Source organism: Doryrhamphus excisus, chromosome 3 (genome assembly GCF_030265055.1).
Source record: "Doryrhamphus excisus isolate RoL2022-K1 chromosome 3, RoL_Dexc_1.0, whole genome shotgun sequence".
Taxonomy (NCBI): Eukaryota; Metazoa; Chordata; class Actinopteri; order Syngnathiformes; family Syngnathidae; genus Doryrhamphus; species Doryrhamphus excisus.
Window position 1 is genome coordinate 7,615,266 of NC_080468.1, and position 18,513 is coordinate 7,633,778.

Sequence of the window (18,513 nt, forward strand, 5' to 3'; positions counted from 1 at the left end):
GGGGAAGTATAGTAGTGTGGGAAGTTCCTTAATCTCTCCGACACGATTAAGTTTGAGCTCAAGCAAACATATTAGACTTAAAAGCTGCGGTATGAGGATTTGATTGCTGATTTTGTTTACCCAAAGGCCACAGAAGTGTCAGAAATATGTACCTTATTGATCCATGTGGTGATTGCATCCTCCGTGTCATAAGGCAGCTCCTGGAAGTGAGTATCATCACTGTGAGACGGCCCGGTAGAACAATGTCTGTTAATGCAGGACATCACCCTCTCCATACTCATCATCTCCACCGTATACGCCATCATCAGCGTGTCTATTAGCGCCATATGGGAACTCTGTGAAAACATACAGCAGGAGAACTTTGCAAATGTATCAAAACTAAATAAAGACAATAATACTAGATTGACCTGAATGTAAGACTAATCCCCACTTTGTTTACCTTAAAAGACGGGGGGTTATTGGAAGCAGGTGATAACTGGAGATAGGCAGCTGAAACTTAATTATACATAACTTGATTTATTTAAGCTTTAATAACATTTGGAGAGGCGGCACGGTGGACTAGTGGTTAGCGTGCAGACCTCACAGCTAGGAGACCAGGGTTCAATTCCACCCTCGGCCATCTCTGTGTGGAGTTTGCTCTTTGTTCTCCCCGTGCATGCGTGGGTTTCCTCCCACATTCCAAAACCATGCTAGGTTAATTGGTGACTCCAAATTGTCCATAGGTATGAATGTGAGTGTGAATGGTTGTTTGTCTATTTGTGCCCTGTGATTGGCTGGCCACCAGTCCAGGGTGTACCCCGCCTCTCGCCTGAAGACAGCTGGGATAGGCTCCAGCACCCCCGCGACCCTCGTGAGGAAAAGCGGTAGAAAATGAATGAATTAATGAATGAATGAAGTGGGGGGGGAAATGTAGTAGTCCCACAAAAAACGTGTAATGACCACATTTCCACTACAGATGTCAAGATTGTCTGTGCTAGCCCTTTAAGGCTGGCCCTTTAAGGCTGGAGCTTTAAGGCTAGCTCTTTAAGTAGCTCCTAACCACTTTTCAAGTTACTCTCCAAAGGGTTTATTAATTTATTATCAACCGACAAAATTAGAAAGTGGGGTTTGGCAGTAGTCTGGAAGTCCCCGGGAACGCTTTGGAGTGTGACCAATGACAGCAGTGGAGGCGAGCCATGGGTGGAATAAATTAAAACAGACCATTTTGGAAAGCCAAAGAAATACAGCTGGAATAGGTGCAGATTCTGGAAGATCTATAAAGCGTTCTGTGCAGGTTATTGTGTTCAGCTGCTCTATTGAAAATACTCAATACAATACAAATACCAAAAATGAGAATAATACTGTAGGTACCCTTTCAATCGAAACCTAGCAACCCTTTTCAAACTATAGCATCCTTGTCTGCTCTTCTCTTGGCTTCTTCTGTGCTTACTTAGCCTGAAGAAGCAAACTTCTGCATGTGTTCCTTGTTAGCTTGTGCGCGTCTCTGCTTCAATCAATTCCACTCTAGCTTTTTTGTGGAATATGCCCACCATTCCACGCCTTCTTCCCTTGTGACATTTAAAACCACTTTCAAAAGGCTGCTTTTACATAGCACCAGATGAGCTCACTTGGAGCCATTCACCCAATGTGTGTGCTTCTATTAGCCATCAACACCTACTTTACACAAAGCTTGACATTTCTGCTGGCCTTTCTAATCTAACGCCAGGCCAGGCCTGGTCAGGCGGGCCATTAGACCTCCACTTCCCCTTCCTGTCACGCTTCAGGTCCACTCAAAAATACTGGACATTGAACAAACATCTCAAGCCAGTTACTGCATGACTCACAAGACCTCGTCCTACCAGCGCCGGTTCTCTTGGTGTAATTCCCCCGCAAAAGCAATGACTGCAATGGTGCTTGACTGCACGTGCTCATCTGCCAGTCTAAACAGACGCCGTGCACAGAAAAAATAGATCCTTTGGAAGCAAACCCGTCCAGAATTGTGATACAGGACACCAAAACCTGATGTCAGCAGCAAATAATTGATCTGAGAGGAAAATTGTGATGCTCACCAAGTACTCTGCTGCAGAAATATACTCATTAAAAACAAACTGTAGATCAGACACGCGGCCCGCGGGCCAAATGTGGCCCGCAGGACACTAGTTTGAGGCCCCTGGATGCTGTATGGTATCATGTACCCAGAAAAAATGATTACGTTTGATTAATGTTCATGTTAAAGGTTAAATAACTGTTAATAGTTATCCTCCCTATCCGTGTGGAAGTGGTAAGTTTTTGGCTATTTAAGTTGAGAGGAAATAACTTGAAGGCTACCGTTTAGGTCGCTAGCTCTCTAGTTTGTGAGTTAGCATGTGTCTCAAGACCCTGCAGTTGCGCAATATGTTGTAAATAAAAAGAGTATAAATGTGACTATAGTCGTGTTTTGTCATGTCTACAGGGCTCTAATAATGCTTTGTTCATTTTAATCTGAAAAAAATAATTTGTCTACCCACCAACTATATGTGGTTTCTTAAGTTTTTATTATTTGCTGTTTTATTATTAATATTATATGTATTTATTTATTACAGATTGATTGCTTTTCTTTATTCTTGATTTGTTTATTTATTTTTCATCTTATTTTGTGCAGAAAAATAACAATTAAGATATTTGAGAACAGTGGAATGTTTTATCAGAGCTTTTATTGTAGGAAATCGGAACCAAAGCACTGAAAAAGTTTGTATATTTTTCTGTTTTTAATAAATGCGTTGGTTTTTTTTGGAAAACCTGATGCGGCCCAGCCTCGCCCAGACCCTACCTCCAGTGGCCCCCAGGTAAATTGAGTTTGAGACCCCTGCTGTAGATCTACACTATATAGACTAGCACAGGTCATAAAACCTCAGACCTTTTCCCATTTATATAGCCATGAGACTGTTGCCTCATATTCTCTGTTCTATTTACTGTATATCTCAAAAGTGTTTGATAGGCTTGTCGTCGGTGTTAGCAATGCGATGGAAACAGAACTTGCCCAAATTGTTCACTCAAAGTTATAAGCATGAAAATATTCATAATGTCTTGGTGATTTAAGGAATTAAGATAAAGGGGTGTGGCCCACCCCGCATTTTATAAACTGTATAATAGCCCCATGATGTAAACATGACAATCAAACAATCCGCAGACATTGCAGAAATTCCATGTATTGCCCAATATTTGGCACAGGACACACTCTCCCTAATGCTGCAGGATTGACTGACTTACGGAGCTCAGAATGAAGTTTCGGCTTAGATTTCCATCAAAACCCCCAGTGCTTTTTTAGTGACTAAAGCTTTTCTAAGCTTATTTTGCATAAAACTCCTTAATCGTTACTGGGGTCAAAAGGCTTATGGAAGTGTGTGTTCTAGACAGAGGTTCCCCAAGAATTAAATATATTTGAGTCGGAAATGACATTTTTAAGCAAACCTTACACATTTTTTGTGTAAATAAATTTATCTTAATCTGAAAAAAAATGTCTACCCACCAACTATATGTGGTTTCTTAAGTTTTTATTATTTGCCGTTTTATTATTATTATTATATTTATTTATTGATTACTGATTGATTGCTTTTCTTTATTCTTGATTTGTTTATTTATTTTTCATCTTATTTTGTGTAGAAAAATAAAAAGTAAGATATTTGAGAACAGTGGAATGTTTTATCAGAGCTTTTCTTGTAGAAAACTGGAACCAAAGCAAAGTTTTTTAAATTTTTTTGTTTTTAATAAATGCGTTTTTTTAAACCTGATGCGGCCCAGTCTTCCCCAGACCCGAGCTCCAGTGGCCCCCAAGTAAATTGAGTTTGAGACCTCTGCTTTATTGTGTCAGTTCAAGCTAAAAGATATACCAACTAATCAAATATAGTACATATTTTAACTCAACATTGGACCTAAGTATGAGTCATTTTGTACTTAACTGTCTGTGATGTCAGTGTAGCGGTCAGGGAGGTACACAGCTGCAGACTTTGGCGCTATTGTTGATACTACAACATGGGCTTAAAACCATTGCTGTCTGTCTGGTGTGTGTGCACAGAAGCGAGTCCACCACACTGGTGGTGACAATCACACCTTATAAGGCTGTGAAAATGGCAGACACAGCGGTCACACTATAGAGAAGAGGAGCATCCTCCACTATTGTTGCACGATTGCGTTGTGTGCCCTTGATCAAAGGCATCCATAAAGGTCTTTGCAGCTGAGCAAACAGATCATCCAAGTAGCCCCCTTGTCTCCAAACAGCCTAAAAAGTGTCCACTTTACACAGGTTCACGCGTGTTTTTACGGCACGACTTTGCACCTACTCGTCTGGCTTAGAACTACTGCAGACAAATTCAATTACTACTCCGTTTCTGACACTTAAAGCGAGGAAAGGATGGAGGTCATGTGCACACTGGGAAAGGTCTGACAGACTTTGCAGCTTCTGCATGTTTTATAGAGTATATGAGTGAAGGGGGAGGGGTTGGTACTCATTTGTGCACCCACCAGACGTGCTTTGACTCACTGTGAGACCCCACCCTCCACTCTGCTGCAGTATACTGCGTGTCACTTCCTTTGCTTCCTCCCTCGTGCTTTTCCACGTTCTCCGCCTTCACTCCTCATCTTACTCACTCGCACACGTTCTTTCCTACTCTGACACCACCCATCTTCCACATTTCTCTCCCATCTCATCTTTCAAAATCCTTGCATCCTTTCCTGTCATCTTTGCTCGAATTTCATGCTTCTACCTGGATTGCAGCCAACTGGAAGGCCCCTCCCCTCCCTTTTTTTTTCTGCATCCATTCGTCCTCTAACTGACTGAATGACTGCCCGGTACGCTCCGCCTTCTCGACATGAGTTCATTCTTCAGGCACAGTCTGTGGAAAATCGTGCGTTTTTTGCTGCCTCTAAGCAATAGCTCAAAGTGCTTTGGCACAAAATCTGCCAATACAATGTACTTTATACAATAACTCTACACACCCAGTACAAATACGTACCACTATGAAATGAACCCAGACCTCAGGAAACATTCAGATGGTATAAAAAACTCAACAAAAAAACACTCAGAGTTGAGAAAGAAGTCAACAATCAGCAACATGATGTGCCCTGGCTGGTCCACCAGTTTTATAGACCATTACATGATATGGTTGCCATGGCAATGCTGTTATCTTTTCAAACACCAGCGTGTCTTTTGAATCTCATTAATTCATTCATTTTCTACCGCTTTTCCTCACGAGGGTCGCGGGGGTGCTGGAGCCTATCCCAGCTGTCTTCAGGCGAGAGGCGGAGTACACCCTGGACTGGTGGCCAGCCAATCACAGGGCACATATAGACAAACAACCATTCACACTCACATTCATACCTATGGACAATTTGGAGACGCCAATTAACCTAGCATGTTTTTGGAATGTGGGAGGAAACCGGAGTACCCGGAGAAAACCCACACATGCACGGGGAGAACATGCAAACTCCACACAGGGGGTGGAATTGAACCCTGGTCTCCTAGCTGTGAGGTCTGCGCGCTAACCACTCGCCCGCCGTGCCGCCTTTTTTTAATCTGATATTTGAAAATATAATTATTGCTACAAATGTCCATCCATCCATTTTCTGTACCGCTTATGCTCACGAGGCTCGTGGGCATGATGGAGCCTATCCCAGCTGTCTTCAGGCAAGAGGCGGGGTACACCCTGGACTGTGTCAGACAAATTTATAGTTTGGGTCTGTCATTCATTCATTCATTTTCTACCGCTTATCCTCACGAGGGTCGAATTTTAACAACGTAACAACATAACAATAACATATTCAAGGTCATGTTGGTTGTCCTTAGCCAGCAAACTAGTTGAGACTGACTCAACAGCACCCCTGCTGGTAGCAGCACTGCATTGCCTCAAATACTACAAGAACAGATTAATCAACAATCTGTGACAGAATCCATAACAGTCAATTATTCTATTATCGGATTCTGATGTCCATCCCTGCTCCCCAGTCCACGCTATCATGAGTAGTTTATTTCCTGGGACCATTACACGGCAAATCAATGTTGCCAGTGTACAAAGAGTACACATGAAAACACCCTCAACTGGTTATTTGGAGCGATTGCCTGAAGCTGGAAAAAGCATAGAAAGAAGCTTCATTCACTGGTGGTAATAATTTGAGGTTTTAGATAAGTTAGCATGTAGTGAAGGTAATTAAGGGAAGATATAGAAGCAGGTGACAAAGACATAGCAGCGAGAAAGATGGCAGGGTGAGGGGGGTGGGTGTGAGAGCGGTGGCCACACTGCAATGCAGACACCTTCTGTCATCAGCAGAAGTGATGTATGAGACGTTTGCACCACACATTTACTGTACTTTCAAAGAGCAGAATCTTCTCAAATCCAGATTCTTTAATTTGGGGCGCAAAGGAAGCAACGTGGAGTGCTTTACCTGGCTGCAAGTCTCAACAAGTTAGGTGACTAAAGATGGACATGATGTTGCTATGGTTATTCTGTTCTGACTATTCTGACTTAATACTAATTTATTTTTAACTTCACGCCTCATTAAAACATGCTTTACATGTTAAACATTAAAACATGTTATATGTTCTACTCTCACATTAAGGATTTAGCATGTTTGGTTGCAGAGTACCAAACTCGCCACAGCAGATCTTTTTGATCGGCATACTGATTTTTGGCTCGAGCCCATTTAAATTCCGGATGCCCTTCCTGCCGAATACCTATGGTGCTTTCTAGTGGAGATTCAAACCCAGGGTGTCCACTCCAAAGTCCGGAACGCTAACCACTACACTCGATCACACAGCAATGTAATAGCTAGATAACAACAGACAAGACACTATCAAGCAATAATGCAGAATAACCTAATAACTGTGTGAGCTGTAAACATGTAACTTATAAGCCATTTATAACAGTACAGCATGCTGGGAAACAGGAAGTGCTGTTTTAAAAACCAGCTAGGCACCAAAAACAATGTATTTCATTTCGTCAGATGGCTAAGACAAGAACTTTATAGATCCGACGAAGTAGTAATACACATTATATCGGTATATAAAGTAGTCGCTTTAACTAAAAGTAAATTGAATCTTTCTAAAAATAACATAAATCAAGGCACAATAAACACATATGTATGCTTATACAAAATATGTAATACATACATTAGTGGAGTAGCCACTCGAACAAAAGAAAATCAAGAAAAAAATATGTGATGTTACACATATCGATATCGGTTGATATCATAATCGGCAATATCGGTTATCAGCAAAAAATCAAATAGCGGACATCTCTAGTTTTCTCATATAAAAACCTTCGATGTTTTACTGTCATCAAGCAGATACACATGGCACACAGACTGAACGGTTAGTAATGAGATGTTATAGGAAACCCGTCATTAGAGGCTGTTTTTCTTCAAGCATCACATGTCCTAAGCAAGGCAGTCTAATAGTAGAAAACCTACCATGTGTAAACATGTGGAGAAGACACAGTAGCATCTGACAGTGTGTTACGTGATACCATACACCAGGGGTGGGCAAACTTTTTGACTCATGGGCCGCATTGAGTTAACAAAATTGTGCGGGGGGCCAGAACATATATTTAACACACATGATTTTACGCTTATAATTTTAATAATTGTAATAATTGTAATAATTGTAATAATTGTAATAATTGTAATAATTTTAATAATTTTAATAATTTTAATAATTTTAGTGATTTTTAATATTTTTAAAATATATTTTAAATATTTTTTAAATATTTTTTAAAATAATTTTAATAATTTTACGCCTTGAATTATTTGTCTAATTTTAATTGTCATACTATCAGCTATATGTTCTTGTTTCCTTTTTTTCAGGAGCACTTTAAACATCAGACCACATCAAACTACGATTTATTTTATTATTTTTTTACTGAATAAGACATCCGACTTGAAAGTCATTTTGCCAGCTGGTATGTTAAAAGTTGAAATACTTAAAAGCAACTGGCGGGCCGGATTCAAACGTTTGGTGGGCCGCATGTGGCCCCCGGGCCGTAGTTTGCCCACCCCTGCCATACACGATACAGTGCATGCACGTGGAGAACATGCAAACTCCACACAGAGATAGCCGAGGGTGGAATTGAACCCTGGTCTCCTAGCTGTGAGGTCTGCGCGCTAACCACTCGACCGCCGTGCCGCCTGAATGAAGTATTTTCAAGCATAAAAATGGCTTATTGAATTAAAATACAAATATAAGCCGTTAGAAGACGCATTCAAATTGTGAATGTGGTATTCAACACTGGTCAGGCTTTTGTTGCAGGTATAAATGATCTCACAACAGGCACAATAATCATATAAAAATCATAGTCTTAATAATAACACGGGCTACAGTTGGGGCTGTAACCTATAACAAGCTGAATCTCAGCCACTTCCTGTCCTCCGCACGGAACATGTTTACTGCAACACACAAGCATGAGTTTTATTTATCTTGTCTTATTTTCTCTTATTATGTCTACTATATTGGGTAATATGAATTTAAAGTTGATTGTATGGGTCTGATTTCATGCCTAGAGGACAATAATACTGTTAAATCATATTTAGAAGAGATCGTAAGAAGGTTTTCTATGCCGTAAGTGCAAAAATATTCGATTTCTAAGGACGGTATCGTGCGTCACATATCAACCAATTAACTGAAATTAACTTGGAATGTCAACAGGTATTTTTTTCCAGAAAAAAAAGGATTAAAAAGATGGGTTTTCTTCTATTTGGGGTCTAGAGATTTATACATGTACACCAACTGGGGGCGCCAAACAGCTTCTCTTCAAGGGAGTCGGAGCTTTTCTTCCCGTCACTCAAACAGAGGTTTTGTCTATGATTTTGTCTTGAAAATAGTTGTCCAAAAATGGGTCTAGAAAAACATTGTCTTATATTCAGGATCATCTTATATTCAGGTCAATATGCTAAGTCATGTACGTTATTTGTAATATAGCTGTGTCAAATAAGTCAGAAAAGGAAGTGAACACAAACCATGAGTATGGGCGTGTTGGTCAGATCCCTCTCCGTCACAAGTCTGTCCTGATCGGTGACATATAAACCCTTCTGGGCCAAAGCCTGGATGACGGCGTTGTGGCCCAGTAAAGGTTTGACCGCATCGCTGCGAAGGATCAAGCTTCCCGCGCGGCAGTAGAGCTCCGCAGACTGAAGCAGGCAGGCCACTGGAGGCTTCAGGTGCTCCTGGTTGTACTGGTCCCTGTAGAAAGGCTCTAACAGCTCGTCTGGTACTTCATCTGTACAGCAAGAGAGAGGGAACAGTTACTTTTGAAAGTAAAAGTACTGCGCAGAAGGCCACTAAATGACCACGAAGGGTGTTTGTGTCACCAAATTCCACTTTCTTCCACATTAAATGTTCTTTGGGATCATAACTTCAGGTTGACATTTAAAGATAAAGGTCAAAAATTGTGGTCAAACAAAACACATCACAAAAATGACATGAAAATAAGCTACCCTCCCATTCAGTGTGGAAGTGGTAAGTTGTTGGTTTCTTATTTTGTCCTTTCCCCCAATCCATTTTAAAACCTTTCTTAAGTTTAGAATACAGTAAATAAATTGATATTTATAATAGCTCGCTAGCTTGCCATGGCCCTCTCTTGTGTCCCTGCCGTGATCCTGTAATCTGTGCATTACAATTGAGCAATGTTTTGGAAACAAAGAATAGGAGTGTAAAGGTGACTATAGGGGTGTTATTTCATGTCTATAGGGCTCTAAAGATTGCATTTAGAAAGTCATACTCAGCTTTCTGGCCTCTAACTCCGTAAATGTTCCATTTATAATATTAATCATACTCCACTTATCATGGTCAGGTCTGGAACCAATTAAATAAATGCCCCGGATTCAAATTGACTCTTGAACAACATAAACATGATTGCTTCCTCAATATAGTTGTAACTCAGAGAGCATCACCTTAATGAACTCCGCCAGTTCAAACACTTAGGAGATTAAATCTTAACAACTCCGGAATTCACCACTATCACTGCAAATTGCATGTCTATTTGTTCTTCCACATAGGCCAGATATGTGTGTGCATGTATTGTGCAGCCCTGCATTACTTGAACAGGCAATAGGGTTAGCAAATGTCTGGGCTTTGTAGCAAAACACACATTTCACGTCACTGTTGTTAGCCACATACTGTTATATATAATATATAATATATATATAACAATATATTGTTCATGAGCCGTCTTCTGGGGACAGCTCAGGGACACCTGTGTATCATGGTAGTCACACAGGACCCTGTGGAGGGGTGTATGCATCCCGATATGAGTGTAATTTCCTCTCTTATGGAATGAAAAATTGACATTTATGAAATCTATTTTCTTAGGCAGAACAGAAAGGAACTAACATAAAACTTGTGACTACTAACATGTTGGTGGTAAAAAGTATTTTAAGAAACAGGCAGATGCTGTGGGACATTTGTAAAATCGCCTTTAATTAAATTAACAAAGCTTTGATAACACAAAATCTTAACACTAAGTCTACTTAAAATCTTTCACAAAACTATTTTGTGTGTACCTGCATGACTTTTACTGTCAGCATTAATTTGCTGCCAGGAAAACAAGAAAATCTGCCCCTTCAGCGGGAGAAGAAAAGCATCTTTTGTGTTGGCCATCAAAGAGGAAAAAGACAGGAAGTAGCTGCAACAGGAAGTCCAGGAACGTAGATGACTGGTGCCCTGGAGACCCCCAGGACACAGCTTAGCATAGTCAGCAGTGTTTATCTCTGCTAGCATTAGTATCCTTTGTGGAAAAATCAACACAGACTGTATTATTGTAAAGTTTAATATTGTTCTTCATTACTATCATATCCTACCAATGTACCGTTACCACTCTAAAGATACTTAAAACATTTGCAATAAATCATGTTCAAGACACTTGGGACACCATCTCAGGTTTGTAAAGTAATCATAACACCTACACTTTCCATTTTCCGCATAAAATAGAAAATAGCATCACACCATTTATGGTTATTTGTGGTTAACAGACAATATCGCGCATCAAAAATGTATTTATTTTACTTTTTGGTACGTTGTTGCTTGTGGTATTAATAAAGCTATGGATTGAGGATACTTTCCAGGATTTTTTTTGAATAAATTCATTACGAAAACCTAAACTAAAATATATCGCCCAACGTGGGGCTCGAACCCACGACCCTGAGATTAAGAGTCTCATGCTCTACCGACTGAGCTAGCCGGGCTGTATAGCAGTTCTCACACACAATAGATACACAGTTGTATACAAACAAAACTTGGAATTCACATTTTTTACATAGTTGTTCATATACTTCTTCTTGTTTCTTGTTTCCTGTCCTATTGCGTTGATTTGGAGTAGGCCTGCTACCCCTGTGAGGTGCTGTGTCACTACACCAGAAAAATCATTCTTTGTATTATCTGCCACAATAACAATATTGCTGTAGTTTGGTTTACATGCACGTTAGTAATGTCAATAGAATATTGTTTGCTGTTTTTTGGGGGTTATGGAGTTATTGTAGTGTTTTACAGTTGAAATAAGTGTGTCCCATTACGTGCATTGCTACCTGTTTTTCTCTTTCGAAAGCACAGAAATGGGAAAGACATGTGGTCATGTTTCACGTAAGGATTGTGGATGATGGACATAATTTCCAAATAAAAGTGCAGTTTTCCTTCAAAAGTAAATTTTGGAAGCTTTTGTTGAAATCTGTACTTGTAAATACAGCAAAAATATTGGGTAAATTACATCATACTATATGTCACAAAAGCTATCCAATCAGGTCCTGACATGCATATGTTTTTGGTACTGCTTTTGGTCCCATAACAATAATACTAAGTAACTTTTTAAAATTGTTGTTCCATGATGATGAAATGAAATGAACACGCCAGCTCTTGTGGGATGAGAGACTCTCTTTCTGAATGTTCTGAACTCCTGTTGTGATGCCAGTGATGCCACATACACGTCACATACTGAATGTACTTCTTTGTATAATAAAGTACTTGAATGAAGTTGTGCGCTCAATTGTGCCTCAGTTGCTTCAAGACACGATGAATCCTTCATCAGTTCAATAACTGTGCCATTACCAACTAATTAAAAGTACATGTTGTATACCTTTCCCCTTTACAAACATATATCTTATTCCAAACCAGGCTGCACAAGCTCTTGGTTACTGTTATGAATTGGGCCACAGTTCTTGCCAATGCTCGGAGCGGAAAGTATGTCACTAGAGGGATGAGGAAAAACAAGGCAGAAGGACCCGGTGTTCTCACATGTTGCCCTCTTTACAGTATCTACCTTCTGGATCTATCCATCCTTTCATGCAGCTGCAAAGGAATCACATGCGGCTCTGTCTGACACACTGGAAGACATATAGCGGTTTGTCTTTTAATGGTCTACTTCCCAGAGTTGTTATTGGGTTGAAGCTTACTTGAAGTGGGAACTGCATGAGTATGATAAATCTGTACATGCGCAAAATACTCTTTGGCCTCGCAACGTTCCCCCGACAGTTCACTGACCCCTATTTGAGAAGCACTGTTTTAAAGTTAACAGTATTCATTGATTCTTGAATGGAATCTATGATTATACGTAGATGACCTAATAGCCAAGGTACGCAAAAGTACGCCTGATGTAACTTCCTGTCCGCTACTCACTCTGCTGCCTTAGGGAACACATTCATAGCAACACACACAAGCTCTCTTATTTATGTCTTAAATGGCTTATTTGCTCTTATTATATCCACTATATTTGGTAACACCAGCCTACATGTGACTATAGGGTTGTTAGTTCAAGTCTAGAGGGTGTCTAATAATGTTTAAAACAGTGAACAGCTTTCCTACTTTTCAGAAATTCACTTATCACAGTTAAGTCTGGAACCAATTAACTGTGATAAACGAGAGATTAGTGGAAAAACACTGCAATTATTTGAGATTTTTTTAATCATATTTTGACAGAAAGAGACTCGAGGGTCCATTTAACATCATCTGTGAGCTTCTAAATCAGGGGTCTCAAACTTGCGGCCCACAGGCCAAATGCAGCCCGCAGGGTTCTAGTTTGAGGCCCCCCACCTTGATATGAAAGTTGAATGTTTGATATGGACGCTGTATGGTATCATGTACCCAGAAATTACAGCTTAAAAGCTGTGTGTGCACACCAGACACAATTGATGCGATTTTGCAAGTGATGACGCTGCTCCCAGATGTAACGATGCTAACTTGCTAATTAGGTAAAATGGCTAAGTGGCTCACCAATTATATGTGGCTTAAGTTTTTCTTATTTGCTGTTTTATTATTATTTTATTGATTTTCTTTATTTTGATTTAATTTCATTTGTTATAAAATTTTGTGTGGTAAATAGAAATTAAGATATCTGAGAACAGTGGAATGTTTTATTAGAGCTTTTCTTGTGGAAAACCGGAACCAAAGCACTGAAAAGTGTAGGGTATATTATAATTTATTATACATATTATAATATATTATATTAATATATTTTTTTCCGTTTTTAATAAATGCTTTTTTTTTAAACCTGATGAGGCCCAGCCTCACCCAGACTCTAGCTCCAGTGGCCCCCAGGTAAATTAAGATTGAGACCCTTGTTCTTAATGATTGCCCATAAATCTATGTATACAAGCATGCCCATAACCCATAGGGGGCGCACCAAATGTCATTTACAGTATTAGTGAGAAAATTATTGACTGTTTCACACACGGTCACGTTACATAAGAGTTTCTTTCCTACAGGGAGGAATAATTAGCAATGAACAAGTGACAGTTAAAGCAATAATCCCATGTTAGGTGTTAAGGGGATTGACTTCTGACCTTTCGTGAAGGGTAAACAGAAATGTCTTCACTTAGTCAGAAATATGCAAATCATGTATGATATGGGACACTTGTGGTGTTATAGATTCGCTTACCAGAGCCAAACGCCTTGGCCACCAGCCACGTCAAGCTGCAGGAGATCTTCGCCCTGGTGAGGTCATAGTGGTCGAAGCTCCTGATGGCAGGAACGATGAAGGTCCGTCTCATACCACTGTCATCTCCCATCTTCTATGCTTCCACTGCGTCAGGGCAGGAAGAACCAAGCGAGTCAGGAATTCCTCCAGACTCAAGATGTCAACATCGCGGGAATTGAACGCAGCGAGATCTTCCCCCCACCTTTTTTCCAGAATGTGAAGATAAACCATCTGATGTTCACATCACTGTCACGTACTGGTGTTGTGGTTTGTGGATCCCTTCCCTACCGTTCCCGAGCAAAAAATCCATCGAGATTACAGAGTTAGAATACGACAGAGTGAGAAGAAACTTTGAAACAAAGAAGGGCGTTTGTGTCCATGTTGCTTCTTTTCTGGTCCTCTCCCTCCCTCTCTTTCCTCGCAGAATCTGCTCTGCGTTGTTCTCGCACAGCAGAGCAGAGTGGAGAGGGCTCTAGTGCGCATGTGCGCTCCACCCACCGTTTCCATCCTTTTCTAACTCATGAGCAAAAGTGACATTATCCACATTTGGAGCACGAATCGACTGCACTGTCTAGAAATTGAACATTTTACAGTATTTTATCATTTTTTACATTTGTTTTGATGTTACATAAACATCTATTTCACCAATGCTAAAATGTATTTTCAATGCAGTTCTGGCCCTATAGTTTAGACTACTGTGGCGGGCGAATAGAGTCGGTCTTTTTGGACAAAAACTCAGGAACTTTTAGTTTAGACTTAGTGTAGCGGGCGAAGCGTAGGGCAAATAGTAGCTCTTTTTGGACAAAAACTCAGGAACTTGAGAGGACGTGTGGGTTCCGTTGATTGACCACAACACAGCCAAGAGAAAAAAAGGCTAACCTCCCTACTACAGTCGCATTTCTTTGACGTCATCCGTGCACCCACTCTCCAGGCATGACCAATAAATTTACACCAAATTAAACTGTTTCATTAGCATCATTTAGATGCAGAAGTTTCATCATCAAATCATCCCAGTTTTTAGATAAATTGTCAGAAATCTATCCTCATAGCAACATTTTCTCAACAACATTTTTTCATCGATTGCATTATAGTCAGTGAAAATAAAATAAAAATAAAAAATAATAAAAATTAAAAATAGAAATATAATAAACTTTATGACCTGTCCCACAAGGCGAGCAACGAAATAACTGTGGTGAATCCTTATTTACTTGCGTGAAGGAGACCAATGTTGCATGCATGTGCCCAATTCCACCGATAGGTGGCAGTAATTAAAAACAATGGCGTCAACCTGCCGTACAACACTACCGAAGAAGAAAAAGGGTGAAGTTAATGCCACACAGATAGCCAAAGTGTGAGTGTAAAGTCAGTATTTTTGCTTTTATTGCCGCTTTTTACTCCATTTTGGTTTCACGCCAAACAGAAACGATAAACAAAAACACCGACGCTCCACGCTTCAATACACTTAGCTTGTTGAGCACAAAATAGCATTAGCGTTAGCATCGCTAGTTGATGTAACACAGTATTGTAATACAGTATTGGTCTATCCTATGTGTGAGCAAAGCTGTTTATCTTAAATATGTTGTGCTTATGACCATTGTCTTTTGGAGGCTTCTGGCCAAAAAAACAAGATAGCCTTCCCGGAACAGCATTATCAACTTGAACCCCCTTCCTCTACTTTAAAGAGAAAGACAAGACACCGCTTATAAGATTTAGAAAATGTCAATTTATATATGCACTCTTCATCCTTATTAAGCAGTGAAACAAAGGACATTTCAGACCACAAAGAAGCACACAAACTGTACTTGGGGAAACTCACCATTCAATATTACTTCTCCAGATGACACATGAGAACACACGCAAGAGGATCTTACATTGGATGACCATACAGAAACTTTTAGATTCTACCGCCCCCGAGTGGTTGCAATATGTTCCTGCAGCATATGAAGAAACGAAGTGTGAATCACACATCGGCCAGCAGATGGCAGTAGATATCTGATGATTGAGTTTATTTTTATTGTTGTGTTTAAAAATGCAAAATGGCTTTTATATGAAAATAGATGTATACCTATGACGTCATGGTGAGAATTCCGAGTTTAAACAAAGTATTTTAGTGTTTTTGACAAAAATCATACCAACTGGTAATTATTTCCTGTCATCTGTAACTATAGAATTGTCTTTCTCAGCAACTCCACAGTAATCCACAGTCATTTGAGAGTCATTACCAATCATAATATACTTAGCATTTTCAATATGAATGCTTGGATGGTGTTGCCAGACTGATTCCGCACTGGGAACGTCGACTGGATGGCGCACGATGTTGAGTTTTCCCAGCATATGTGCTGCTTCATGTTCATTTCGTGTTCTCTGCTCTTCAGACCAAATTCTTTTTTGATTATTAATTTTTGCTGATGACAACGCCTTTTTTATTTTGTTCTCAAAGCATTTGCTCTCTTCAAGGGGAACCAAAGTCTGCAGCACGATAGGCAGTTTATGTTTGGGCATGCGGTTGTCCTTCGGTAGCACAGGTATGACTGTGTTGTGTTTGTGTTGCTTGTTAATGGAGTTGATCAGCGCCGAGTTGGTCTTCACCTCCAGCATACGTGTGTTGAAGTTGCGGGTGAGCAACAGAAGAGTAAAAGCCGAGTTGTTGATAGCATCCTCTACGCACTTCAGGGTGCTCATACCTGGTATAGCAAAGTCCTCAGAGAAAGTCGCACCCTTATGACCTATGACAGTTTCTAGTTTTTCCTTCATGATCTCGGCTGCTTCCGCATCTTCTGGAGCATGTAGGATGACAAATGAATAAAATATGACCTCTTCATCCTCCTCTTCTGCGCTTTCAGCCTTATCTATCTCCAGTGAAACAGTGCTCTTGGGTAGAATGCTGTTTGTTGCAGAAGCTAAAGAAGAAAGCACCATGGTTGGTAAGGTGCTTTGGCTCAGAGGTTCTTTCTTGGTGAAATCCATATTTTTTATGTGCTCGCTTTGAGATGCTACATCCGTGGTTGGCAGTTTGCTGCATGTTGGCTGCGACAACACAGACGAGAGTTGAGATTGCTCAGGAGAATTGTCGCTCCCAGCAGGTGTAATAAGGCTTTGTTCAGGGTTTCCTGGTGCTTCTGGAGTCATTTTGTCCTCCACGTACGGGACTGTCACGGGCAAGCTGATCTCCAGATGCGTGGGAAAAGAAAGCTCGGAGCAGCTTGACTGCAGTGTGCTGGGAAAGCCTCTGACCTGGTTTGTCACCCCTTCAACCAGACTGTCAGGGGCATCATGATAAGAGTCTGATTTGAGATCCCTGGAGGAGCACATCCACACGGCAAGCTGAGGCCCACACACATTTTTAGCTTCCTCTCTGAGCGAATCATATAACAGATCTTCACCGGAACTGTCACTGGAAAGGGCCCTTTTGTAGGCCAGATTCCTTAAAATCTGATCACAGAGTCTGTGCTTGAACAGAATTTTAAAAACACGAGCCAACGCTGCCAAAGATTCTCCTGTTAACTGTCTGGATTCTCCACAGCACTGTGCAAAGTCTTCTAATCTACCCTGACTCTTCTTCCATAGTTCACCAAGATGCTTGGCCAGGTCATGGTCCCCCAGCAGGCCCAGTTTGTCCAAGGCTTGCTCTTCTTTACGGAGAATAATCAGACACAAGGCGTGTATGATATTATCTTCAGGAGACTCCTCGAGCTGGAATGTCAGACTCAAGACTTGCTCCGGTGGGACGTTGACGAGTATGTCAAAAACATCCCTCAGGCCCGTACCGTCAGATAACTCCTTTTGATTCATTTTTGAACTTTTTGATCGCAACCGTGCAACATAGTATGCTTCCCTGTTGGGTTGTTAAAGATGGTGTATCATTTCCAAATCAGGCCGGTCCCTTGAAAGAGAAGCCACAACATTAGAGACGTACACACACAGCATGGAAATGCAGATATAATGCATCTTTGTATTATTTGTACAGTAAGATCATATTAACCTTTCAGCAGGTTCTCAACTGTAATACAAACAAAGAGCTGTGTTACTTACCTAGTGGAAGAGTGTTCTTGAAGCCATGATTGTGGCTAACTTTAGCCTGTGCTTTGCTCAAATCAGGAAGTCCCCCACATTGCCTCGTCTCAGCTTAGTTTAGACAGCTTCTCTCTCTTGCTCAGGAAACTTCTCAATGATTCTCATTCAAATGAAATATTTATAGTATAGAACAAACCTCTGGAGGGGAGTTTTTACTAGTTTTTAGTAGTTTTATCTAGTGTGCTAGCAGCCGCGGCAATGGAAACTCAGGTCATCTGCCTTGCAGGCTTATGATGTCATGAATGACAAAGGTATGGAAGCTCATGGTGGACAAAAGGCAAAGCAGGAAGCAGTCAGCCTGCTCACCTTTTCCAAATATGTCGCCCTTTTTTTATTAACTTTGCAAACATGCCTGCCTGTCGCTCCCTTTGCGTACAATAGGATCAGCAAAGGAATTCTGGCCCTTCTTCCCCACTCTGCCGAGAGGCCGGTATATTTTTATCCACGGAGGAAACCTCCAACCCTGTATTTACCAGGGGTGGGGTCACACTAAGCAGAGTGCAAACCAACAGCAGGTCCCTCAATATTGCACAAG

At 40.6% G+C, this 18,513-nt stretch overlaps 2 protein-coding genes and 1 non-coding gene across 7 annotated transcripts in view; all 3 read right to left on the reverse strand.

Annotated features, from left to right (window-relative positions):
• camsap2b (calmodulin regulated spectrin-associated protein family, member 2b) overlaps nucleotides 1-15,783 on the reverse strand; it is a 37,548-nt gene extending 21,765 nt beyond the window's left edge. For 3 of the 5 annotated variants that reach the window (XM_058066854.1, XM_058066852.1, XM_058066853.1), the window contains exons 1-3: nucleotides 13,866-14,748; nucleotides 8,962-9,221; nucleotides 153-335 (exon numbers count right to left, since the gene is read on the reverse strand). In XM_058066854.1, the coding sequence (XP_057922837.1) occupies nucleotides 153-335; nucleotides 8,962-9,221; nucleotides 13,866-13,995 (573 nt within the window). In that variant the 5' untranslated portion in view covers nucleotides 13,996-14,748. Of the gene's footprint in view, nucleotides 1-152; nucleotides 336-8,961; nucleotides 9,222-13,865; nucleotides 14,749-15,720 lie in introns of those variants that run through there. The other 2 variants (XM_058066851.1, XM_058066850.1) reach the window with 2 other exon arrangements.
• On the reverse strand, nucleotides 11,112-11,184 carry trnak-cuu (transfer RNA lysine (anticodon CUU)). The gene has a single exon. It is a non-coding gene; the product is annotated as a tRNA-Lys (tRNA).
• Nucleotides 15,784-16,027: 244 nt separating the features above from the next.
• ticam1 (TIR domain containing adaptor molecule 1) lies at nucleotides 16,028-18,232 on the reverse strand. Its single transcript, XM_058066855.1, has 2 exons — nucleotides 17,937-18,232; nucleotides 16,028-17,787 (listed from the first exon to the last, which is right to left on the reverse strand). The coding sequence occupies exon 2, from the start codon at nucleotides 17,694-17,696 to the stop codon at nucleotides 16,047-16,049; it is 1,650 nt and encodes a 549-aa protein (XP_057922838.1). The 5' UTR covers nucleotides 17,697-17,787; nucleotides 17,937-18,232; the 3' UTR covers nucleotides 16,028-16,046.
• Between the last annotated feature and the right edge of the window lie 281 nt (nucleotides 18,233-18,513).

Coding starts and splice junctions, on each gene's coding strand:
- ticam1 (XM_058066855.1), bottom strand. CDS start 17,696: ATGAATCAAAAGGAGTTATCTGACGGTACGGGCCTGAGGGATGTTTTT.